The sequence below is a fragment of the Glossina fuscipes genome, unplaced genomic scaffold, assembly GCF_014805625.2.
Source record: "Glossina fuscipes isolate IAEA_lab_2018 unplaced genomic scaffold, Yale_Gfus_2 110, whole genome shotgun sequence".
Classification (NCBI taxonomy): domain Eukaryota; kingdom Metazoa; phylum Arthropoda; class Insecta; order Diptera; family Glossinidae; genus Glossina; species Glossina fuscipes.
In genome coordinates, this window is record NW_023998453.1 from 595846 (window position 1) to 622303 (window position 26458).

Sequence of the window (26458 nt, forward strand, 5' to 3'; positions counted from 1 at the left end):
CGGACACTTAAAACTGCACTTAAAAGATGGATCGATTTTTGAATGGCCTTGAAATAGCAAGAAAAATGAAATTTCCCCAGAAAGATTACAAGGATAAGTCATTAATGTTGGATAATACTTTCAAAAAAATTCTTGCTGTACCTTATGCCACTTGAGATACGAGGCCGTATTAAGTTTTTGTAAACGTATGCAACACAGAGAAATGCTTGAAATCTACCCACTTTTTATTCGACCGAAAACGTTTCCGAATCGATCTAAGTTTGGCTATCTTGTTTTCTTATATTTCACCCATAGCCCGCAATTTTTCAGATATACTAATGAAATTTTGTGCAATAACGTTGACCCAAGAAAAACCACTACCGAATGTGATCCAGATCGAACTACTTCGTATATAACGCCTAATTTTGAAAAGTCAATGTATGTATAATTGTAGAGCGGTGTAAGGTATTGAACGGTAGGCCAAGCCCTGATTTAGTGTTTCTGTTTATTTTTATTTATAATTCTCTTGAAAAAAGAAAATTTTCAAAACTTATTTTTACATCTACGTGATGGGTAACTAATATTCGCCCTAAGGCGAATACAATTTTCTTAATTTGCAAGTGATTGTATCCTGAGATCATGTATGTATGTATTACGCGTATATAAAATGTTTACAAGTTTTTTTTTTTTTCAAATTTTTACTCTCTATGGTTTGCCTTTAGAATTTTCATCTGTATTTAGAATTCATTCACTAAATTATATAAAAATTTTCATTTTAGCATTTACTTTCGAATTGTTTAAAAGTTAAATAGAGTATAAAACTAATAATATCAAATAACACTTTGACTCTTATTCTTGCCTCCCTCCCTCGCCTAACACAAAAAAAAAAAAAAAAAAAAAAGGATCTCTTTAGCTATCTTCCTAACCATTGATATTAAATATTTTTTTATTATTTTTGAATTCTATTTATTATAGAAAATCAAATATATTAAATAAAAATTATTATTATACTTATATATATTTTATAGGTTAGGCTTTAATAAAAACCAAAATCTCTCTGTAGCAATTCAACCACAAACCCAAAACAAAAACTCTCTTCTACGTTTAACTTCTTCACATAACTAAAAACTTGAAACTGAACAACAACAAAAAAAAAAAAAAAATTACCTATAAATGAAAATAGAAAAAATTAATAAGTAATATTATATATATATATATATATATATATTTTGTCAAAAAATTAAAAACAAAAAAAAAAAATCGAAATTTGTTTAATTCGTTACAATTGAGCTTAAGTAGTAAAACATATGAATAATGAAACACATACCGTTTCGAACAAAACAATTGCAAATTAATTGATTGACATACATGCGACAGTAGTTGAACTTTTCAAAAAAAAAATCTACATTTTCATATTAATTAATTTATTTTTATATTTAACACAGGGAGCAAATGTTTTATAACACATTAAAATGCGCGTCGAAGTTTCCACTGATTGTAGGAATGAAATTAACACGTTTCCAAGGAGAAATATATATTTGATAAAAGTGTTTGTTCAAATAAGAAATCGATAGCCGCTCGTTTATACTTTTGTTGTCTGTGTTTTCCTTAGAAGAAAAAATTTAATTTATATTCACATTCACTGGTCACTTTCCTCGTCACTTTTTCGCGTCAATAATTTCCAATTTTTTTCCCATATTATTATCCACAGTTATATTTTTTAATTAATGGCCATAAATTAAGTTCTCAAAAGTATTTCCTTAATATTGTCTCAGTGTTTTTTCGAAAGTCATCTAAATTGGATTATGTCTTGTCCAAGCTCGCGAAAAAACTACATTCTATACCGATGTGGTCCTATTATCTGTAACGAATAATAAGTGGGCAATTATATCCTTGCCGCAAATCGTAGAGATTAGGATTAGGAAAAAGTTCCAGGCAACAGGTTAGAGCCTTTAATTTTTTCATCGCGCTTTGTAATCAACCGCCCGGATATAAATACAGTTAAGCTTGCTTTACTACGTTTTTTTTTTTTGGGCGGTTTTTTTTATGCCGCTCGTTTTGCGATCCCTATCTATAAGCCAAAGCCAGCTTGCACCGTGCCCTGGGCGATTGCCTGGCATCTTTTATCAAACTTCTCCCTTCCACATAAACATGATTTTTGTGGACGCAATTACCAACTTTTGCCAAATTTTACAATTATTTATACAGATACGATATACAATTGATTCCCGCACCGAGTGAATGAATCATCCCTTAACAACTCACGTTAAACATAGTAAAAAAAGTTTGTGATGGATATTAAAAAGTTTTAATAAATCATTTGGGATAATTTCTAGATCTAGGCCTTTGAAGTGCTTATTCCGCCAGTATATATTTTATAAGACAATCAAAGAGCTTAAATTTGCCATCATCTCGAAAGTCGTTGCATAACTTTAGTGACAAATTAATTTATAAATTTTTTGCAATTGTTTTGTTAGCAACTGTTCATATAGTACGTATTAGCCTGAATCAAACTTATATGTAAAATATTTTTTATTTTTTTTTATTTTTTATTGTTAAGAAACGTTTTACTCCATATGTTTTTCTATATTTGAAATTCTTATATAAAGTTTTAGATGTGTTAAGTATTTCCTACAGTACGGTTTGGATGCATTTTTCGTCGTTCGTATTTATACACACAATCACCAAATGATGGAGTCTATTAAGTCCCAATATTCCTCATCCATACCTATAAGAGATCCTACAATCCACGTATGAGTTTCGTCTGCATAAAATTCAAATGCAGTAGTCTTCTGTGCACCTATACATCACCATAATCTATACTAGATATTTTCCTCATATTCCTGGAATTTGCCAAGAGTTTTAAAGACTTCAAGGCAAAAATGTGGCAATCATCATTCAAAAAAAACACCTGCCAATGGTGAATGTCTGTCCATACGTCCATATTGTTATAGCTCTCAAATCACAATAAGCCTTTGTTATTATTACACGATTGAAAATTAAAAACTCCTTCAAGATGAGCTAAGCTACATGTGCTCAGAAGCAATAGGTGCGATGATAAAAAAAACGCAATAAAACATCAAAATCTTACAACAAGTGGTAAAGATAGGTTTAAAATCCTTTAGCCTACCTACAATCCAATGTCTGCAGACTGCTGATAATAATCGAAAAATCCCAAAAGTTTTGAATAAGAACAAGAAATAAATTTGTGATTTCAGAACAGGTTTAAGAATTATCAGTAATCTGCTAGCGATAATAAAAATGCAATTCCCAATGGAAATGGACGAGAATTTCATAACCGTTTCATATCAAAAGTATCCACTTGAAAAGTGAACTATTCTACTATTAATCCAACAACTACTTCTACTGCTTTCTATTTATAATTTTTCCTAAACAATCTAACATGTTCACATGTATAGAAAATACCCTCTGAGTGACTGGTCGAATATGAAAAAAATGCTTTTATATATAAGTACATTTAATATTAAAGTCACAAAATCCGAGTGTTAAAGGTGAAAAACCGATCATTGGCACAGATGAAGAAACGAAGAAATCTGGGGAAGTATTAATCTAGCTAATGATTGATTCTCCGTCAAACGAATATACGAACAGGAGAATTTTGAGAGGTCCACATCAAATGCTCAAATGGATGGGACAAAGTACGATTATTGAATAAACCTAAGCAAAACTATATGTGTACAATTTATGTAAAGTCTTGAAACGTATTTTTAGGGTTTAAACATGATTACGGAACCAATAATTCTCTGAAAAAATAACGTATCTCAATATCTTGCTGACTTTTAAAATTTTGTCGTTGCTTCTAACATTTTGACGGTGTTTTCAACATTTGGACGGTGCTTTTAACATGCTCTTAACATCTCTGCTTTTACGCGTTAACATATGACGAAAATCGTCGTATTTTTGATATGTGGGGTGAGGCCTTTGTGTAAAATTGTGCGAAAAAATAAGCGAAAATTAAACATTCGAAGAAAAAATTGAAAAATTTAACTTCATATATTATTACCAGCTTTTACCACTCAAAATTAATTATCAATCTAACTAGAAATCTCTCTTAAGAGAACTAAAAACCCCTTCAAATTCCGATAAGAATTTCAAATTTATTTTAAATTATTTTTACATATTTGCAAAAAACGCAGGCTAATATAATATGAAATTAACACTTAAAACATATGTAAAATTAAATTTATTTACATGCTTAAGGTATATATGTAATGACGATTTACAATAGATATACATTTGAGCTCTGTATTTAAAAAACCCATAAAAAAAAAAAAAAAACAAAATCTAGAGAGGAAAAAGTGCTAGTTTTATAAACAGAAAACTGTTAAATATCTATACATAAATAAATAGATATATAATATGTATATACATGTATATATGCATATATGCATGTATACAAATGTATACAAGTGTATGGAGTGCTTTAATTACACACCCACCAAAAAAGTAAGAAATCAATGATAAAACAATACAAACGCTACATTTCAGATTAAAGGCTTTCAGTTCACCTTATGTGTATTCAGAGAAACATTTGCCGATTTAAGGGAGTTAGCATTTAAAAATTTTATCACACTGACTTGAGTTGAGTTAAATAAGTTTCGCGAAATATATTGAATTTTCAGAATTTTGAGATAAACTATTTTTTCCCCCTTTAGAGACAATTGGTAATGATCATCAAATTTCCGTTTCCAATGTTAATAGCAATGATTTTTAAATCTCAATTTGTTGCCTTTCTCCCCCAGTATGTTACTCTCAAATATAGTTGCTAACAACAAATCATACAAAACTTGACCTAATGCAATATAAAGCTTGAATGGTGATAAATTAAGTATAAATTTTAAAAATGGAAAATAAGAAAAAAAAAAAAAAAATTAAATTTATTAATATACAAAAATTAAATTAAATGCCTGTTATTATTGTAACATAGAATATGTGTATGCATTGAATGTATTATAATGTTAGGACGATGGTGCCGTGAACCAAGCAAGCAAGCAACAGCAGATTTAAGCAAACGCAAGCAATCACCAACACATCATCAGACTTAGAAAATGACGTTAAAACTACATTAAATAACCGAATACTGCTAAAATAATGTTAAAAAACAAAAAAAACAAAAAGGATTCAATGAAACCCTTATATACTAAATTTAAGTTTTTAAAATAAATCTTTAAATTCAAATTAAGTAACAAAAGTGATTTAATTAATTAAAATTCGTAGTCAGTAGTTACACGTTAAAGTAAATAAATAATGAAAGATAGAAAAAAAGAATACATTTAAATAAAAAAATTAAATTAAAACAATTAACGTGTAACTAGTGCCTTACTAAAGTTCAACTTATGACCTTGAGAAAAAAAAAATCTATAAAAGTAAATAAATTATAATTAACATTTAACTAAAAAAAAAAAATAAAAGTTTAAATTTCTTAAACAAAAAAAAAAATTATATTTATATATATATATTTATATATATATATATATATATATATATATACGTGTGTGTGTGTGTTTGAATAAAAAATAATATTTATTCTAATTCCTCTTATTTAGCTTAGTTTAAATGCTATTTAATTTGATATTAGTTTTTAATTATTAGTTCATTAAATATTTGCCTAGAGTTAAAAAAAAAAAATTGAAATTGTATAAATAAAATAATTAATAAAAACATTATGTGTCTCTCTCATATTTATAACTAAAAAAAAAAGGCCTGAGATGAACTAATTAAATATACCTTCAGTACAATGCTATGAATAGATCAGCCAGTGTAATGTAATGAATGCGTAAACAAAGTGATAAGCGCCTCGAACTTTTCACGTCACCGATTTTCTTCGAGCAAGCATTCACTTAGAGTCCAATCAACTTCAAGTGAGAATTGTTCTTCTTCTTCGTCAGCTGCTGTATCGATTTCATCTCTTATGGGGATCTCTTCAACATCGTCGCCAGGTTTACGATCTTCTTCATTTTCAATCTCCACATTTTGGTTTTGTTTCGTATTTTGAGCAGCCAAAGCCCATGGAATATACGTAAAGATTTTTGTAGATTTATCTGCCGAAGTTTATGAGTCATGATTATAAAACCAATTTGTTATTTCTTTTGGAAAGTAGACGTGATCTCAGCTTACACGGTACTGTAGGCAAGTCCCCCGACTGATCTGACCCATTTTCAATACCAACCTGCGTGCAAGAAGTTCTAATGTCTCAGTCAATTTGAAGTCGACAACCTCATTTTTGATATTACATAGATGGACAGACGGACATTCTTAAATCCATTTAGAATTTGATGCCGATTAAGAATATGCTTTGTGCGATCTCTGAAGTTTTCTGTTGGGCGGTGCAGACCTCATTCTTGGTTGATCGGAATAAAAAGAGAAAATTAATGCATTGAAGAAAAATGTAAGACTTCTTTAACATCTACACACAACAGCAACAACAAGGTCTGAGACTTGAGATTATCGAAAACCAATCAATCTTCATAAAGCTTGTGAACAAAACAAAAAAATATTAGAATGATCAACGTTGGGAATCGGTCCAATCTTTGCAAAAGGATTGATCAAAGCTTTTTTTGCTCGATGTCTAGACCGAGGCACACATTGGAGATCAAAATCTCCGCAACGGAATTACACTCAATTCCAACAGACGCCATTGCTTGCTGCATTATCTGTGTCTATCTTTCCTCGACTTAATGGAAAACATGTCTTTCTTGGGCTCACGTTCAAAATGTCTATTAATTCTAAGTCAAGCTAAATTTCAACTTAATGAAGAAAGCTCTGCGCATTCCACGAGCGTGAGAAAAGTCTTACCTGCCTCATGGCTTAACTTCACGATGTCCGCTGACACAACAGAGAGTGAGGCAACTCCTATCAGCTCGAGCGCCCGCGCTGGGGAATGTTGAGGACTATCATTGTCTTCAATTATTCGCTTTTGGAGATGTTTGTAAACCACAGTCGCCGCCACGATACAGCCCAAAGGTCCCCAGCAATGAGCACTCACAACGACAGCTACTAGAATTCCCTTACAAGAGGCTCCTCCAAGTAAAGTAAGTGATAAGTGACCAACCGTAGAGTTTAAATTAAGACTATATAGCCGTCAGCATTAGTTTACGCTACCGCAGTCACTCTTGCCTTTGAATCTGTCATACGATCCCGGTTAGCCAAATCCAAACTATCCTTTCCCAAGATATACATGCATCGGCAGAACACAACTGACGTGGCTTGCTCCTTAGTATTCCTCATCCTCAGCATTCTGCGACCAAACTGGATCTGCTCAGATGGTTTGTATGCCATCCGTAGAAAAGAAGTGCTCTTCCTTTTGACTTGCTCTTGAGCAAAGAAATGCTCTTTTATTAAAAAGACAAAACTTCTCCCAGTGCATCCCACAAAAAAAAAGCTATTTGTGAGAAAAACCTTTCTCTAGGTTATAGATAGTCAAGCCTTAAAATCTTCTTCGCCGGTCAAATGGTAGTAACTTGAAAAAGATCCTATTAATATGCGGAGGCAGATTTAGAATGATCGGAAAAGTAGACCATTCCAACCCTTAGCGTGAAAGGTGCAGCACGCACTCAATATACTGTAGCCGCGATGTCTTGTTCTCTTCCCTCACTTCTGTCTGATCGTCACCGTGTTAAACCTGTATCGGACATCTCCTGAATAATTAATCAACTGATCCTCTTTACGAAGAAAAAAAGAAAATCTATTTTCTGTATGGATCGTCTTTAGGCTAAGACACTCAATGAGTATATACAATTTCAACAAATTGTATTCGAAGTGGCAAAACTGAAGATAAATTTACAAGGGCGTTCCTCAAAAAGACGAATGGACATCATTTTCCAAATCGATTGGTGTAATAAAATAGGCATTTTATGAACACTTCGAAATGTTGCACTCTTCCATGCAGTGCCATAAAGTACATCCATCTGTTTACCCTTTAATATATATTAAACGATGGCGTGTGAGAACTGAAACTTGTACCTCACAAACGCCAATGTCTAAGCTATGTATATTCAAAATTTTAGAAGAAATGAACACCTCAGCAATGTTGGGCCATGTTGAAAAGTCTCCGCGGTTTCGAAGTTCTTTTTGTAGCCTGCTCTTTTCAAATGATTCTAAACTTTCAGGTGGTTGGTGCCAAATGTCTCCATTATTTCCTGACAGCTTGCTCCATCAGTTGCAAATCTAAATTTTCGGAACAGAATCGAGCAAACCACTCATAGCATTCTCAACGTACACTTCACAAATTTTCTTTTTGCAGCGTTGTTACCACTTTTATAGTAAAAAAGGGTCACTTAGCGTAATTCTTCAGATATTTCTAAGAATTAGAAAACTATCTGCACCAAAAATTTAAGCTTAAAGTTCACCTTTTAAGCACATGTTCGTAAGAGACAATCAGGTAAGTCTTGCTCGATATGTAGGCATCAACTCTATCCCGTTGAAAAAGCCACAAAGAATTTTCAATATGAAAAAAATCAATTACAATCCAAATTCTCCTATTGGAAGAGTATAGAAGAAACTATGAATATACTGATATTCTTCAATGCTAACTGTAGAGTACACTGCCTTAATTACCTATTCGTAAGTACCCCCCATTGCTAAAAATTCTTGCCATAAATATATTTTGCTGGTCTTCCTCTTGCTGTTCGTATATTTTGCTGATCTTCCTTTTGCTGTTCGTATATTTTGCTGGTCTTCCTTTAGCTTATTGGTATTTTTGTACAGCAACCAAGCGTTATCCTTTGGAATGAAAAGTTTAATCATTTCATTAACTTGTTCCTAGGTGACAATACTGATAAACATAGCTCTATATTTTATTACACTGGTTACGTACATAACCATAGCATTTGTTGCATACAATAGCAATTGTTTTGCCTAAAAACAGTAAAGGATTAGAAACGCTCTCGTACCTTCTTTCCCTTCTATATATCATAAATATTCACATAACGTACGTACAAAATTTGTAGAAGAAGACCTGGTACCGCTTTTTCTCAGTACGATTGAATACGAAATGCTCATAATCGAAACTGTCGGAAAAAGATTATTTTTAAATAGTTTTATAATTTAAAGCTTGTCGTGAAACATTACAAAAATACTCTGATAACAGGAGACCGAGCTTTTTTCTCAGTCGTGGAATTAAGCAACGTAAACCGAACATAATGAAGGGACGATTTTATTCCCAAGCGGCAGCATTGTGTTTGACTCTTAAACGTAATAACAATAGCGATCTTTATCGTATTCAGAAAGAGTATATTCTGTGCGCAATTCATATATGAATTTACCGAAGATATGAACACTTCTTGAACAGCTGTTAAGCAAATTCTCATTTGTCTTGTTTACCTCTCACGCTTATCGTACCTTATTTCCAATAGGTTTTGGTGATAGCGTAAATGTTAACTTCACAAATTAAAAACTGTAGAACATGAAAGATAAAGAGAACGAATGAAATGAAAATGAAACTTTTCAAATAAAAAAAAAAAAAAAAAAAAAAATGATAGAGCACCAGCAACAAAAGCAAGAGCAACCGTACAATTTTTTACAGCATATTTTAATTTAAAAAAATAAAAAATTTAATGATAATTGCTTTGTAAAAAAAGCGCAAAGTATGGTTACTTTTATATGCGTTTGAGTGGATGATTCAAAATCAAATTTTAAGAAAAAATTATTTAAAAAAAAAAAAAAAAAAAAAAAAAAAAAAAAAAAAAAACAAAGTGAGAACGGTGCGGCCTACGTGCCAAATATAATAATAATACGGTGAACCATGGATACGACAATTAATAGCAATTGTACTAAACAACCTAAACAACAGAGACAAAAGAATTTTATGGATAATGATAATCTATCCGAAGAAGATATTAGCTTAACAAGACAGCCCTTAAGAACGGCATTAACTGGCTTCCGTGAAGCCAAGAATGCTTTTGAAAATGGTACTGAAGAGGTAATAGCAACAATGAATTATCAAGTAATTGACCTTAATTCCTTTTCAACGTATATTTACATGTACTTATGCGTGCGTGGGGTTGTGCATGTCGGTGTTTATCTATATTCTTTAGGTACGCCGTTTACTGTTGCAAGAGTGTTCACTGATTTACGAATGTCACGTATGTCGTAATCTGTTTAGGAGTTTAGCTAATTTTATCACTCATAAACGCATTTATTGCAAAGAATCTTTGCAATCATCCTACTATCATGGTAACCCGGTGAGTTTGTATGTTAACAATAATTTACAATTTTTTTCTAGTAAAATCTATATAACATATCCGCACAATTGATATAATTTCAGGATCACAATTCTAGTGTTATCATACATACCCCAAATGATAGACAAAGACCAGATGGATGGTTTATTAAGGCGCGCAGTACCGGTTCATCGCCCGTACTAACCAAAACAAGTTCTAGCAATCGAGATCTTAGTAAAATTATTGAACGTCTTAAACGTACTGAAATAAATGTATCCTCTGATGAATCGTTACGGGAACAAAAATATTCACCCGCATCACCTGTCTTGCAATTAGAACGAGTACCCACAAGCACGCAGGCGGTCTATCAAACATTAAAATTTCAAGCGGCCGATAGCATTAAAACCGAAGTAAATGAAGTTAATCATTTGCTGAGTGGTGACGCAGCTGTATTAGGACCAGATGGTAAAGCTGTAAATCAATTAGATTTAAACGATCCATCAGTTGAAAATCTTGTTACAGAGGACAAAATCAAACTGACTTGCGAATTATGTAAGTTTCACGTAACCGAAAGCGCACTCATCATCACAATTATCTGTTCCTTTGCTTTTACAGGTAAAATAACGTTTCTCACGGAGAAAACGTTAAATATTCATATACAAAAGAAGCATACCTCCTCAACATACGTATTTCAATGTCCATCATGTCCATTAACTTTCCTTCAACCGGCTGCGGTAATACGTCATTTAGCTAATGAGCACAAGTAATGATATGCAGTAAAAAGTTCATTTTTCTTTTTTGTTTTGATGAATAATTCGCATTATTTTCAGAAAACCTTTAAAACGCATTCGTAAAATGCGTGACACCATTTTAAGGAAACGCGTGCAAATGGGTGATGTTCACATCAAGGGACCTAGTCGTGAATTGAAACGTTTGCAATTGAACGAAGCCAAAGATCTGCAAAATAATCATGACAACAATCAACGTTTGCTACCTTCAACGGGAACTATTATGACGTCGTCAGGGAAATCAGTTTCCATTTGTACCTTTTGCAAAAAAACCTTTGAAAGGCGGGCCGCTCTATCAGCTCACTTGTTGAATTGTTTGGCTAAAAAGAATTCACCACCCAACAGTAGCCCAAGTCAGCCGTCTGCTAATAAACATTTAAAAATAATGCCTTTGAAAGTATTACAACAGCAACAACAGCAGCAACAGCAACAACATCATCATCAAAGTACTTTTAACAATAACAATAATGATAATAAGAAAAAGGAAAGCCAGAATAATTTAAGTAATGTTCAAATAAAAATTGAGCCCCTTGATCAAGAAGAAGCGGAAAAAATCCAGGACGATGAGCAGATGCAAATTGAATTAAACAAAATGTTTGAAAATCTTGGAAAGCAAGATTTTGGCAAAGGCTTGCGAACAGTGTCTTTAGATAAATTGGACATTTTAACAAGGCAGGAGAACGATTGTCCTTGTCCCGTGGAAGAAGCTAAAGACCGGAATAAGTCTCACGATATATCCGACATTGTAGATGATCCTGCTCCACTTCCACCTCCGTCTGCTGACGATGAAAAAGCCCAGCAGAGTGAACAAAAGAAATCAAAGAAATTGTTAACCTGTCGTTGCAAAATCTGTAATAAACAATTTAATGCCTTAAGCAATTTAAGACGTCACATATCTATGTTTCACTATCGTGCACGTCGTTTTGGTTGCACTTTATGCGAATATCGGGCCTTTAGACGTTATGATATCGTCAATCATTTGGGTTTTGTGCATAAAATGACTGGTGAAAGAGATGTAATGGCCTTGGAATATGTATCTGTTCATGAGGTGAACTATTCGAAAGATGATGTGGAAAGCGATATTTTGGTGGTAAGTGAAGACATAGATATCGATAAAGATGATAAATTAGAAACGGTTATAAAGCGGAAGAAACGTAAAAAATTAATGCCGCTAGCTGAGGTCGCTCATCCAGAATCTTCAGAAAATGGTCGTCTCAAAGGCGCAAAACATAAATTGCGTAAAGGATTTAGGCAGCAAATGGAAGGCAATGCTAAATGCACGCGGAAGAGGCCAATTCGCAATCGCATTAAGCCAGAGAATAAGGACTTTGTTTACGACCTCTCTAATCTGCAGGAAGATAGCCGTGAAAATCAACGAGCAAATTTGAAGAGACGTAATACATTTCTGAGTGATCATAAGAGCTCGTTAAGTTTAGAACTGACACCGCCTATCAAAATAACACCCTATCGCTTAAGGATGGAACCATTATTGCCCACAAATAAATCTTCCATTAAAGGTATTGTGGGGCGTCTCTATCGTAGTGTGGTCAATAACGGCTTAGCAGCCGCTTCAACGTTACCAGAAATACCAACGGAACGACCGCAAATGCGACCTCGCCTCACATCTATATGCCGTAATGATTCCGTTGCAGTGCCTGTTATTGAAACTTCCGAATTAGAGGCAGCCCGCCTAAAGTCACCCTTCCTCGATGACTCATTTCTTGAGAAATTGGCAAAACGTGCCAACACAACATTTCGATTAAAACCATTACTAGCATTACAGTCGCACAGCCCATTGAAAACGTTATTGCAAAAATTCGATACATCTTTACAAATAAGCAAAAACAAAACAAATCAATCTACAAGTAATCAAGTCGCTGAAAATGGCTATAATCAAACTTCGCTGAATTCGTCGTCGTTGTCGTCGTCGTCGTCGTCGTCTTCGACTCTTGAACTTCCATTAGAAACTGTAAAAGAATCACCCGCCTTAAATTTAGATCACACACAAAATGACCAACAATTACAAATTGATACCACGCCTAATGGCAAATTGATCGCGGAAACCTCGAGTCCGCCATCCACACCAAAAAAACGTATTAATCTTACGCAACGTCTAATAGATTCTCGTTCTAAACGACATGACAATGTTTTACGTGCCGCTCTAGAACAATAAAATATATTATTAGTTGATATTTCATTTTCGAGCGGCTTAATTAATTTGATTTAAAATAAAAAATGTATTCCAAAATATCTTCATCACATTTATCCCTGTAGTAGTGTGTTTTTGTACGTTGGTATCTAATGTATACAAAATAACGAGGCACATAAAAGTTAAACATTTTATGTGTCTGTGTATCGTGCAATTCATGTACCTTAAGGTGAAATCATTTATTAATAAATGTTTGAATGGCAGTACATATATGTACATACATGTAAAAGTAATAAGTAACAGTTGTAATAAAGAAAAATAGAATAAAAAAACTTTTGCTTTTTAATTAACTACTTTATGAAGTCTAAAATACACGTTAACTTATTTGAAACTGAATCAAGTTCAGTTAGTCATTTTCGCCCAAAATTATCGTAAACTGCTTGCAACTTGTAATATTTTGTCAACCTATAGCTCATCATCTCTACAAATGCAGCATGTATAGTAAAATAAAAAACAAAAAAACAAAAAAATAAAAGATTAAAAAAAAAAAAAATACAAAATAAGAAATTGTTTTTCAAAATCTTTTTATTATATTCTAAGCTTTCATGGTCGAGGAAGTTTATGGTCTGGCATAGAAGAAATATATATCGCTTCGCTAATATCATCCGTCCGAAGCCACGGTACAGCGTGTTAGAAAAGTCCAGAGTCCATAGATAATTAGAACAGAAAATATTATGCTATTTGTTCATGTGGTAGGAAGTGACTGCGATTTGAAGTGAGCATAAATTTTGCAAAAATAGGCTTCAAGGCAGCCTTGCGGAAAGATTCATCATGTTTATGGTGAAAATGCATTATCAAAATCGGCAGCCCGATCGCTTCCGCTCTATAAATGTCGATGTTAAAGGCGCGTTGCGCACTAGTCCAACCAATCGTTGATAGCGTCGGTGAAATTCCCCAAAAGATTGAAAGACATCATTACATTTTATCTTAAAAAATTCCTGCGAAACTAGATATAGACTAAAAAATTCAACGATTTGTCTAAGGCAAGATATAAAAAAAACTAAATTTCACAACGAAGATTATAATGGAATCGTGGATCGACTAGTGGATCGAAGTGAAATGAGGTGATTTTCGAGGAAACTCATAATGGACTATGAAAAGTGCGTTGCATTAAGAGTGCGCTACAAGCAGATTACTTATAATGATGAATATTTAAATTTTCAATAATTCCCATGCAATACTGTTCTTGGATCAATGAAAGTGAGAAAGATTTTTTTTTTTAACTAATCGTAAAACCATTTGGTAAGTTGTAAGTCAACCGTAAATTTTAATTGGAAAATCGGTAGTCATGGTACTAAACCATGTTAGCTTTGTTTATTTATAATTCACTTTGTTGGATGCCGGAATCCTCGAATACTCGAGATATTGGAACAAAAAAGCAAAACTTGCATGTATTGGTAACTCATAGTTCGCAGCTGCAACAGGTAATGGGACCCACCAAAACACGCTTACGCCTATACAGAAGCTATAAGTTTTATTTTAAAGCAGACGCTGTAAGTATAGTTCGCAGATCTTTCTAATCGAAATGCCAACAATTTATAAAATACTTTCCAAATATTTTCAGTTCGGTGATGTTTATCAGAAATTCTTATCAAGGCCACGGGAAGTTTTTCAATTGTTATAATGGGAAATGTATTTCAAAGTTTTCCTGAATTTTCGAGTTAATAAAAAAGGTACACAAAAGTTAGCCATTATATTCACATATTATAGGGTGCACTAAGTTGGTGATGTAGAGACTGTTGGAAGGTATACAGAGCGCAATGAATGCAGTGTTTGCAGTTTTTGAGAAAATGTCTATTTTTCTTACTAACGAACGATTGTAAAGTCGGTCGAGTTTACTCGATGTTGATAACCTTAAACCGGCCTTTGATTTCTGATATGGTTTGACCGGTTTATCCATTTTGTGTACTTTGTGCCTTGTGTATGGTACATGGACCTGACGAATCTTATTGAAAATTCGCGAAATCGGAATACCTTACGGGTTATACTATATAAACACCTTTAAGCGTGTAAGTAGGACACATTACTCCTTGCAAGCAAACACATCCACAAGAAAGATGCAAACAATTCACTTCTAATTTAAGGTATATAAGGTATAATTTAGAAAGCTACATACAAACACTATAATTATTGGAGCATTTGAAACAGCGACACACGATACAGTATAAACAATTTTGAAAGTAGAAACATTTTTTTGAACATGACTTAGCATATTAAAAGTAAAAGGCAATTTTTGAATAACATATTCTTCGGCTTTGTCATTGTTTTACAGTTGTTTTATTTATATATAAATTGAATTTCACTACAACACTTTTTTTACTGCGTTCGATCCGATTTGTTTTTTTCAAGATCCAATTTAAAATCAACTGGTTTGTCGTAACCCATTATGCGAACATAATGCTCAGGATTGTCGAACATAGATGGATCCACAAATAACGCCTTTTTACCTACAAAAAAGGAAGTAAACATTCCTGGTACCTCAGGTACTTTCACGTCAATGGGACGAAACTTTGTTTGAATTTTCTGCATTAGAATCGATATAGTGGTCGCTACATATTCTTCAGTTTTCGGATTATAATATATTTCCGTAACATATTTTTTGGTAATAAAATGAAGCAACAACGGTGTTACAAATGTAAAGAAGCCGGCAAATCCACATATAAAAATTGCCAAAGCAGTACCGCCTAATTTTGCACTCTGCTCCATAAGAATGGGTTGCGCTGCCAAGCCCACTAAGCTAGTAGTAAGCGAGAGTATTTTGACTGCTCTCATCCGTTGATTTAAGGAACCACAGTAAACACATTGTAAACTATTAATGTCGTTATTGTTTTCCGGTTGTGTGGCGTAAAAACATTTACTTTTGTGTTGTTTATCAGGTGTTATCTCTTTGGCAAAAATATTTTTCTTATATTGTCTGCTTATTTGCGAGCAATTCCAATTGATGGGTAATAACACATTAGAAATTTTTCGTGTATGAAACCCTTGATAGCCTAATCTCCTAATCCCAATTGCTGTGCAAGATATTATTCGCGGAGCTAACATCACAATTCGAATTAATTATTTATTTAAATTTTATAGAAAACTATACAATTTTGCCGGATTCAATAGTCGCGAAACTTATTAAATAATCAGCGGAGAGAAATGTTAAACATATGCTGTCCGAGTAAGTGAGAGCAAACGTTATTCTGTTACTAAATGCGAAGTTTTCAAGAGCACAATAATTTCACATGAACTACAACACACTTTGTGCTGCATTGTCGCAGCAAAGCCGTACCATGTTTGAAGAAATAATCGTATGATTAGGTTTGGTTTGCATAAACATCATTGTTTTTTGCTAGTAAATGCAAATATAGATCAAAGAAGAAGAATAATAGATATTTACGACTGTTTCCACTATAAGGTTATAAATAAATAAGTTCGTCATATGGTTTGACATTTAAATGCATGATGCACGAAAAATACGCGCGCATTTAACGCTTTTTAAGGCAAGTATTATGAAATGCATATACAACTATCAAACATCTTTGAATGAACCGTTAAGATTTATTGCATAATCTTTCTTCTCTACGGCATTTGATTTTATGTGCGATGAGAATACATTAAGGTATTGGTGACATTGTTATTGTAAAACATTTCTTGCTCTGAGAACACGAAGAATTAGTAGAGAAACCAGAAGAATTAGTAAAGAGTACAGTTGATTACATGAATGTCGTGAACATAACATTATTATAATGTGTAATATAACATATTACACACATTTTCTACATCCTCTTCTTTAGCTTACAATTTTTTATTTATATGTTTTATTATAAATGAGATCTCAACCTTAATAAAAATTTGCTCAAGTTTCTTATTATTGTCTCGTTATAAAGAAATTTTACAAGAACACAAAGTCTTCTATTTCAACAGACACTCTCGTTGTGCTCTCAGAAACTGGAAAAGAAAGGACAAAATCCCTTTCTCATCGTCACAATGTTAAAACCAACGTCGAAAGAGACTTGAGCATTAAAAAAATTTTACTCTCGAAGAAGAATTTTCTCTCAACACAGCAAAACAAAACTTTTGTTCTCAAAAAATATACAACATTCTTTCAAGTATTGAATTAAATACATGTATGTTATTTGCAATAGGTGTGAACGTATAAGTTTAGGACCATCCTAAAGCCATAAATTCAAGAACCACCTCAATGACCGAAATAAACAAACATAGAATTTCATAAACAACGAGTGTAATACGAACTCGTTGTAAACATTTCTTACCGGTCTCACATTGCAACCTACTGTAAATATTATTCCGGTTTTGCTAAAGTGCTGATTGAAACTTATTGGATAATCCAAAGGTGTCCTATAAGTTAAATTGTACAATTTCAGCTAGTGCATTTTTGACATCAATAACAATACCGTCTAGACGTTCCTCAAATAAAATAAAGATTTGTTAAATAAAATAAAAATTAAAAATAGTGTTTTAAGTAAAAAGATAAGCCCAATAAGTAAAAAACTTATTTAACTTACACACCTATACATATGTACGATGATAACTTCATATACATGATTATTATTAACAAACAATGCTAACACAGATCATGCAAGAGTAGGAGAGACGTAAGTGTTACAATGATCAGACAGAAAGACGACGTTTGTTTAGCAGCCCTACTTTAATTATTGTCCGCGCATTGCTGGCACAATGGATTAGAGAAGGTTGACTGGCTTACGCTAGTCACCGTCCCTGACTGTTACATATCACGGATAGGTGGTTATCAAGTTCAGTTTATGCCTAATGGATAGCTCTGGTTGACTTGCTGCCATACCTTCTATTTTTCATCAAACTGTTAGGGCACTTGTAAAATGGCTTTGGTGCTTCGCCAAAAGCCGTTAGCCACATCTTTCCTTTACATGGTCTATAAACAAAAGTACCATGTGTTGAGAACAGAGAGAGCACAGAGTTGCTTTCAATAAATTGCAACGCTTCGCGCTGAACTAACAGGAAGTAATAATCAAGACGCGAAAAATGAAACCGTTATTATGAAAAGCGTCAACGAAGTATCTAAGTACTTCGTCCTTAGTACCTTAAAATAATTTGAAGCTTCTTCAAGTATGGGAAATGTATTCCCGACTAAAAATAAAAGTATGATTTCAAAATCAAACGAAAGTCTAAGTATTTTGTAAATTTCTTGGAAACGGATCTCTGTAAAGCTCTGAGTTATACTTTGACTAAAAGAAATCGTGATAATTATCATTTAGCTAATTATTAGAAATTTTCGTTTATTATGGAACTATTTTTAATGTGATGTAATGTTCAACGTTACAATGTGCAAAATGCCTGTTTAAGATTACCTGCCTTTAGGTTCCACTTTTGTATAACGAATTTCGATTAATTAAAATATAATGGCGTAAGAAAGAAAAGGGAGCTTAATATGTCAAATATAAATTGTCGAAAAAGGTAAAAAAATAGCTCTCATGTAATTGCTCCCATGTAATTGCTCTAGGAACACCTCTACTCGACATTACAGTATATCAAAATTTAGCGACTTTTCAACATGGAGAAGCAAGCTTGAAATACCCCATACCGCACATAAATTGTTGCTCAGTTTCAAATCGGAATGCGCCTAAGCATGGGCGTCCGTTGATCTGTTCGTCTGCCCCACTATGTAGTATTGGAGATAAACATTTGCAACGGTTAATACATCGCTCATAAATTTGCAAAGGTTTTGAATATGACCTAAGCTAAGCAGACCAAAGGACATGCCCACAACACCCACATGTCTATGAAACAAAAGCAGTGAACACCTTTTCGCTTAAAAGATTCCCCGTATAAAAAATACGGTCACGTTCAAATATAATTTTCTTATTTGATTACTTTTCTCTTAAAATATAGAAGAAAATCCACCTACCTTAAGTAGATCGTTATCGTTAGATAGCGTAGCACCTTCTGCAGCTATACCGATGATATCGCAACAGGCATCCAGTTTATCGTTGAACGATGTTAATGATCTGAAAAATATAGAAGAAAAGGGTGTAAATAGCACGGAAGTTTTAACTTTAGGGAGTGAGTTTAAAAGATTTGAAGAACCCGAAGCTGTTATGGTCGAAGTCGAGGATCATATTGTGGAAACAGCTTCAGCATTGATAACTGCAAATCCCTGGGATAAGCAACAGACACCAATTTATAAATATGAAGAAATTACTTGTAACGATTTTTGGTGAGTTTATTTCGCGACAGTTATCATAATAATCCTTTTCACATCTTTGTTCATGCACATATTTTAGTAATACGAGGAGCGTGCAAAGTTTTGAGTCTCATACTAATGTAACTCCGTTATTGAATGTATTGAAAAATATCGAAGAATTGTTGAAATTATTGAAACAAAAATCACCAGATATAGGGGAAAATATGATTTTGAAGCAATGTGAATCTGTAGTGACCTTGACACGCAACAGCTGTACTTATTACTCGGAAAATCTGACGAAGCCCGCTTTAGTAAATGCTATATCTGATGCGCAAGTCAAATTAAGTCGCTTAAGAGATTTGGTAAGAGTTTTCCAAGTTAATCGTGCCGATCTATATTGTTATTAATCATTAATCTTAATATTCAATAGAGCGCCAAATCGCCGTTAGACGAAGCTTGTTGCCAGGAGATTATGAAGGAACGCAACGCAAAGTATTACGAAGAATTTCATGGTCTGCGGGAAATATGCGCAATATTTATATGAAAATTGGAAAAATCCGCCACGTACACGCAATATTATAGAATATGAAAATTTAGTTCTTTCTTTATTTTTAGCCTTTTTTAGGATAAGAGAAAGATTCGGTCGCGACGGTGTATATATAATTCTCTCATTTGTTTACTCTTCAATTTTATAGTTCACTTTTCAAAATACGTAGCTCTTTAGTCATCTCTGATATTTTGAAGTGACATTATTGTGGGAGAGAGCTATTGTTACTAAAATACCGAATACGATAGCCAAGACAAAAAAAATTAATTAATTTTTTTTAAATTAAATAAGAAGTGGCAAATTAAAGCGCATATAATTTGCTAAATAAAATATTTCTGTGTTTTTTAACTTTATTAACTTTTTATTAACTTATTTTTTATTTATTATTAACTTATTGCAAGTGCCACGTGCATGAGTTTGATATTATGTTCCATTATGATTTGTTATTTTCACGCAGAGGCGCCCCTTAAAATCTAACATACCCCTTTGTGGAATCTGGAGTCGTTTTTTGTGGAATCTGGGATCGTATATCGTCGGAAAGTGCCGTACGGCACTTGTAAGAAATATAGTGTAAACAAATTAATGATAATTGCCTGCACACATAAACTTATTATGCGAATAGATAAATAACTCGGCATTTCATTAATTATGTATCAGAAATTGGATGAATCAAAGTCTACGTCTCTCTTGGGCAAATATATTAAGGTGTTCCTAGTGGTAACCTTATATTGGTACATTATTTTTCTTAATATATGCTGTACCGTTATTTAAAGAACATTTTATTTCTAGGATTATTTCAATTCTAACAGTGTTTGTTAATAAGCATCTACTTAGCAGTGATACCGTAAGCTTAGAAGCTCCACTTTTTGTGACATGGTTTCAATGTGTTGTTAGCGCTGTCATTTGCTTTATTGCCAGTCTTTTGGGAAGACATTTTCCTTCCTTGGTTAATTTTCCTGAAGGTAATCCATTAGATACAAGCACTTTTCGCAAGGCAAGTAAGAAACACTCATATTACTTGGTTATGAAAATATATTTCTTTTTCAATTTATAGATGATGCCTTTATCGGTGTTGTTTATCTTAACAGTAGGTGCGAACAATTTATGTTTAAAATATGTTGGTGTGGCTTTCTACTATGTTGGCCGTTCTTTAACCACCGTTTTCAATATGGTATTTACTTACGTTTTATTGCGGCAAAAGACAAGTACACCAAGCATTTTATGTTGTTTGCTAATAGTGGCTGGCTTTATGTTGGGAGTTAATCAAGAGAGTCAAACTCTTACATTTTCTTTACAAGGAACAATTTTTGGTATCCTAGGATCATTGGCTTTGGCCTTATATTCGATACAAACTAAAAAAAGTCTCCAATATGTTAATCAGGAGGTGTGGCTTTTAAGTTACTATAACAATTTGTATTCATCACTATTATTTCTACCCTTAATTATACTTAATGGTGAACTGGAAGCAATTATAACGTATAAGTCATTATATGAATTTTGGTTCATATTCATAATGCTGGCAGGTGGTTTATGTGGTTTTGCAATTGGCTTTGTAACTACTTTACAGATAAAGGTAACTATTTCTTATTTAAACTACAGAAAACTACAGAAAAATAAAGTTAATTTTGATTTAATTATTATTTTAGGTCACGTCACCTTTAACGCACACTATTTCAGGTACAGCTAAAGCTTGTGCACAAACGGTGCTAGCAACGCATTGGTATCAAGACAAAAAGTCATTTCTTTGGTGGACTTCCAATGCAATTGTACTGTTGGCAAGTGCAGCTTACACCAAAGTTAAGCAGCTAGAAATGCAACGCCAACATCGTTCTTCAGGTATCGGTCAAAAAGTATGATAATAAAAAATTTAAGTAAAAAATAACACTTAAATATAAACGTATAATTATAGTAGGGCTATTAACTAAACTGCACCAATCTATGTGTAGAAAATTTATATATTGGATTTGGTACGATACTGCATTAAGAACCAAAAAATTACCAAAATTTGGTAGAAATATTTTTGGTGCCCTATCAAGCAATCGAAAAATTAATTAAAAGTTAAAATTGAACTGGTTTAGTTAATTATCATATTCTTAAGGACATTATCTTATAAGCATATTTTAGTTCATCTTACTGTTTAGGAACAAAATTTAACTGCATAGTGAACTAAAAAGTTGTTATAAATATTAATACAGACAGATCATGACTATATTCTTAGTTTATGATCACGGGTCAAATTTTAAGAAGGCTTTCTTTATGCTGTAAATACTACGCGGTTGCTATTAATGATCTCCAACTCTGAAAAATGTCCCTTTATTTATTTTTTACATTTTAAAAATATTCCTTTCTGATTGTAAGTAATATCTGCCGTAACCCTGCTTATAGCAAAACTTGAAGCACAAAATATTTGTTGATTAATTTACTACTTCAAAAACTTTATTTTCTTATAAAATAATTTATTACTCTTCATTTTTTATTTTAGCGGCATTTTCACCATTAGATAAGAGGGTGATTCAGGCAAAACGATAAAAAGTATTAATGAAAGGCAACGGAGAACTCCGCATAGATAAAATCCCGAAACGAAAATTCCGAATACAACTGCCATTTGAAAAATGTTTACTGAAACAGGCGACATACATATTAAGCATAAAATATTGCGATTGGACCTATAGGTAAATAATATGCAACCAAAACTTAGGTCGTTTCTTATGATTTGCCCACCACCTTCCATATATTTGAGATCAATTTCCAAAATACTATTTGGTCCTGACATTCCTTGTGTTGTTGTCTATCCATTTCAAATTAAGCTCAGTAAGAAGAGGCAATGCTCGCAATATTGGCCGTACTAACCCATTCACCGGTACAATTTTGTGGTAGCGTGCAACAAGATTTTACGTATTCTGCTTTAACGGGCGTAAGATTTAAACGTTTCGGCGAGTTTTTCGACATCTTCAGAGTGTTACATTCAGCGGTTATAGACACACCCATATATAAATCATCTATTCAAGTTTTAAGGAAACACCGATATTTCTCATTTTTCTGCAACTCCTTCGTCTTAGTCCCAGCAAAGTAGAGGTTTTGATCCACAAACCAATCACTTAAGCAATTATACCCTTCTCGAAGTTCACAGTTTGGAAAACTCCTTTTGAAAAATTATGTACATTTTTGTTTCATAATTGGAAAGAAGTATAACTTTCTCTCGATTCTACTACCGTCTTCGAATTACCATTCTCAAGTAAAGTGGCAAGCCGTACCATCATAACACTATAACCACAATGTCTTCAACACACCTAAATCGTCCACGTTTGACGACCCTTGTCGGGATAATATGTGAAGCAGATGAGAAAATTAAGGTTGCGAGGTCTGACTAATTATTTATACAAAAAGAAAAGGTTAAAAAATATTTATTTTTTTTCGTAATGATCGGGAAAGTTTAATTGCTTGTGAGTACATTACGAGTAAACATCACACATTGGAATAACACCCCATATAAACGTAGATTTATGCACTCGTCTAATTGTAGACCTATATATGTAGCTATAAAAAATTCTGATGGCTTAGTTCAAGAACCAATCAAGTACACCAAAGCTTGCTCGATAAGCTCTTGAGGTTTCGTCAACTTGGAAATTTTTAGCAACTTTTTACACTGCAGGACTAATATTAAAAGTCAGGTTTTCTAATTGGCTTTTCACATCATTTCCTTGAAATTGTAGAAGATTTAAAGGTTGACAGTCTCGAGGCGGTCTATGAATTCCGCTTTAATATTTATTTGAATTATTTATTGTAACTTTCTCTCTGGTAAGAGAAGGAAAATATTTATATTCCCTTATTATAATAAATATTATCGTTCGTGCGCTTTAGGCTGTAACAAATGAAAGATCATTTTTATAGTTTTAATAAATTATAAATCTTGTGAAGAGAAAAAGTTTTTATTCTTAATTCAGAAATCTACTTGTTTAATAAAACTTCTCACATTTATTTCACTTTAATTGGCGGCAACCTTCTTTGCTGCTGCTTCTTCATCGCTATCGTCCTCTTCTTCAGTTCGGTCGCTAGCCGCGCTCTTTCTGGCGTCAGGTTTTGTGTACAATTCGGGTACGTAAACAAAAGGATCAATTTTTAGCTGCTCTGAGCTAGGCGGACTTTTTAAAAGCACTCGTGTTATAAAACGACCTTCACGTTTTGGGCGCATTGTATTAATATCTTTCAATAGATGAATTAAATTCTCTTCCAAATGCTGACTGTCCATATTCAAAGTTCCCACACAACTCTTAACTAAACCGAAATCTTGCTGGTGTTCATCTTTGGCAGCTGCGTAACTAATACCATCAGCGAAACGTCGTATCATTTCGCTTAGATTGACACCTAAAGTCTCCGATTTCGGATTAGGAAATCTCCGCTTTAAAAGGCCACGCAATGCAACCAGTTCCGGCAAAATATTCGTGTGCGCTATTATGTATTGGTAATCGGCTAGCAAAAGTCCACCTTCAGTAACATCCTTAATAAGTTCAACTCCGCCGACAAGTGTACCGCCAGCTTCACGAGCTTTCTCTATTTCGTCCTTTTTTTTTTTTTTTAATTAAAGGAAAAACGATTACTTTTTATAATTAAACCACTGAACAACAGGCACATAGTTTGATTAAGCTAGTTCCAATAAATAAAAATGACTAACTAGAAACTAAAAATCCCCAATCTAAGCAAATTGAAATTCGTACGTTTGTTTCCTTATCTATCTATCTTAAATACCGAGAATCGGACCGGCTGAGAAGCCTTACACGAAAATGTTTTTGATTGTCCGCCTAATAGTCACTATGGGTGTGTTCGCAAAGATTACAAGATAATGAAATTTGTGTATTTTAGAATAAACCCTGAGTACAAAAGATTCACTTGTGTCGAATAATATTTTGCAGACTATTTAACTCACATTTCCTTTAGTGAATACTAAAATGCGTCTCTCTTCACCATGATCATATTTATGGGGCACCAAAACCACACGCTGAAAATTGTCTACATATTTAGTAGATTTCTCAGCTTTCATATTCAATTCAACATCTACCATCAGGCGAGCATTGGGTTCATTGTACATAGTAGGATGATGAGTTTCCCGATGGCATTGTATGGCTTCTGCCACCGTATACACTGGCCAACGATAGTATTTTCCAACATAACAATTGTCAGTAGATACTTGTTTCCATGAATCGTCCACATGTTTATTTTGACGCTGCAAATCAATTCTTCAATATAAGATTTAAAAAATTTCCAGGTAATACTTGATGATGCTAGTATCATGTCTGTGCGTACGTACTTTTTATCTCTTTGATTGTGCGGTATGAAACCGACTTTTTTCACTTCCACTTTAACTTTTTTCTTACGAGCTTTTTCACGTGTTCCTTTGCGAGCAGCCTCGCATAAAGCTGTCGTATGCAAAGGACGCAGTGTCCCTTTACCACATTGCCGGCGAAATACTGAAATGAGCAAAGGTTTCGGTAGGATGCATAACATTTTAATGTATTCTTCAACTATTTTTATTTATAAATTACTAATTTTATTTGCTTCTTGTCTTCTATAATTCTCTCAAAAACATCTGTTCGGTTTCCCGCGTTGCCGGAGTTCTGAAATTTTTCAAGCGGAATTTTAAAGCAATTAGCTCGCAGATATATGTAATCTAACGAATCCGTTAGTATATATTGATTGTTAAAAGCATGATGTCCATAAAATATTCAATTTCATTAAAATAAAAAAAATAACTAAGATTTTTGTAAAAAAATGTAGCCGATAGTGTTAGTTGTTGGTACCCATCCTACTTTAGTCTTAGAACATATTTCCTTGGTCCAAATAAATTAATAACAACACAGTATGTATATACGTTTTCGTTAGTGATCAGTTCAGATCGAAATGGACTTGTTTCTCTTCTTGTAGTATCTTTACCAAATACCGCAATGGGAAGGGTAACATGTCTTAAGATCGAAAGCATTCTTTATGCATTCTCGAAGCTATGTCTCTAATGATTGATAAAAGCTATGAGCTCAGTATATCACGCTACTCTCCTACGTTCGATTATTCATATGTCTTCTTGCGGTTGTACTTAAATCATAATGTTATGTATAATATATGCGAATTAAACTTGTAGAGCCACCGACCATTTCCCCTAACAGAAAGCTGTACATGGACTAACAGAGCTCTGTCAAGTAGTGCTGTTGAATATTTCTATCTCAAACTCAACTTAGGTCCAAGCTTAGCTTGAAATACATTTACACCTTTCCAAATGATTTTCTGTATTGATTGAGGTACGTCTGTCCGTTTGCTTGTCTTATGCCTATCCATTTAATCCAACGTGAAATAATTTGATGAAATGTGATAAACTGCAACGTTTGGATCCATTCTTTAAAAAAATTCTCGTGTTATATAAATAATTTGTTATTTTTAATATTTGTCGACAAATGTCTAAAATGAAGAGGGTGCAGTTTTTTGAACTTCCTACCTGTAAACGTGCTTAAAAAGACATATCTTTATATGGTAACGATGAGGTGACGCATCATGGCTAATGATCGAGAAGATTCGACTATAAGGTTATAGGTTTTCCCAAGA

General features: G+C 33.2%; 5 protein-coding genes across 8 annotated transcripts in view; 3 read left to right on the plus strand and 2 right to left on the minus strand.

Annotated features, from left to right (window-relative positions):
- LOC119638846 (fasciclin-1) overlaps positions 1-1125 on the plus strand; it is a 36377-nt gene extending 35252 nt beyond the window's left edge. Inside the window, exon 18 of one of the 2 annotated variants that reach the window (XM_038035920.1) lies at positions 1008-1125. In XM_038035920.1, coding sequence (XP_037891848.1) covers positions 1008-1012 — 5 coding nt within the window. In that variant the 3' untranslated portion in view covers positions 1013-1125. Of the gene's footprint in view, positions 1-954; positions 984-1007 lie in introns of those variants that run through there. The other variant, XM_038035919.1, reaches the window with a different exon arrangement.
- Positions 1126-9674: 8549 nt separating this feature from the next.
- On the plus strand, positions 9675-13283 carry LOC119638851 (zinc finger protein 800). Its single transcript, XM_038035926.1, has 5 exons — positions 9675-9919; positions 10035-10181; positions 10265-10712; positions 10776-10923; positions 10991-13283. Exons 1-5 carry the CDS (start codon positions 9743-9745, stop codon positions 13119-13121), a joined length of 3051 nt encoding a protein of 1016 aa, XP_037891854.1. The 5' UTR covers positions 9675-9742; the 3' UTR covers positions 13122-13283.
- Positions 13284-15405: 2122 nt separating this feature from the next.
- LOC119638849 (transmembrane protein 70 homolog, mitochondrial) lies at positions 15406-16318 on the minus strand. Its single transcript, XM_038035924.1, has one exon. The coding sequence runs from the start codon at positions 16197-16199 to the stop codon at positions 15474-15476; it is 726 nt and encodes a 241-aa protein (XP_037891852.1). The 5' UTR covers positions 16200-16318; the 3' UTR covers positions 15406-15473.
- A 4118-nt stretch (positions 16319-20436) lies between these two features.
- LOC119638886 (GDP-fucose transporter 1) lies at positions 20437-23455 on the plus strand. 3 transcript variants are annotated; one of them, XM_038035970.1, is made up of 6 exons: positions 20437-20601; positions 20660-20868; positions 20925-21041; positions 21109-21443; positions 21517-21706; positions 22353-23455. In XM_038035970.1, exons 1-6 carry the CDS (start codon positions 20519-20521, stop codon positions 22397-22399), a joined length of 981 nt encoding a protein of 326 aa, XP_037891898.1. In that variant the 5' UTR covers positions 20437-20518; the 3' UTR covers positions 22400-23455. The 3 variants fall into 3 exon arrangements, with proteins under 3 accessions (XP_037891898.1, XP_037891899.1, XP_037891897.1); XM_038035971.1 differs by having other exon boundaries at positions 20660-20832; XM_038035969.1 differs by having other exon boundaries at positions 20438-20601; positions 20660-20864; positions 20925-21443.
- A 75-nt stretch (positions 23456-23530) lies between these two features.
- On the minus strand, positions 23531-25447 carry LOC119638832 (39S ribosomal protein L1, mitochondrial). The gene is made up of 3 exons (XM_038035872.1): positions 25176-25447; positions 24795-25104; positions 23531-24431 (listed from the first exon to the last, which is right to left on the minus strand). Exons 1-3 carry the CDS (start codon positions 25370-25372, stop codon positions 23856-23858), a joined length of 1083 nt encoding a protein of 360 aa, XP_037891800.1. The 5' UTR covers positions 25373-25447; the 3' UTR covers positions 23531-23855.
- Positions 25448-26458: the final 1011 nt, after the last annotated feature.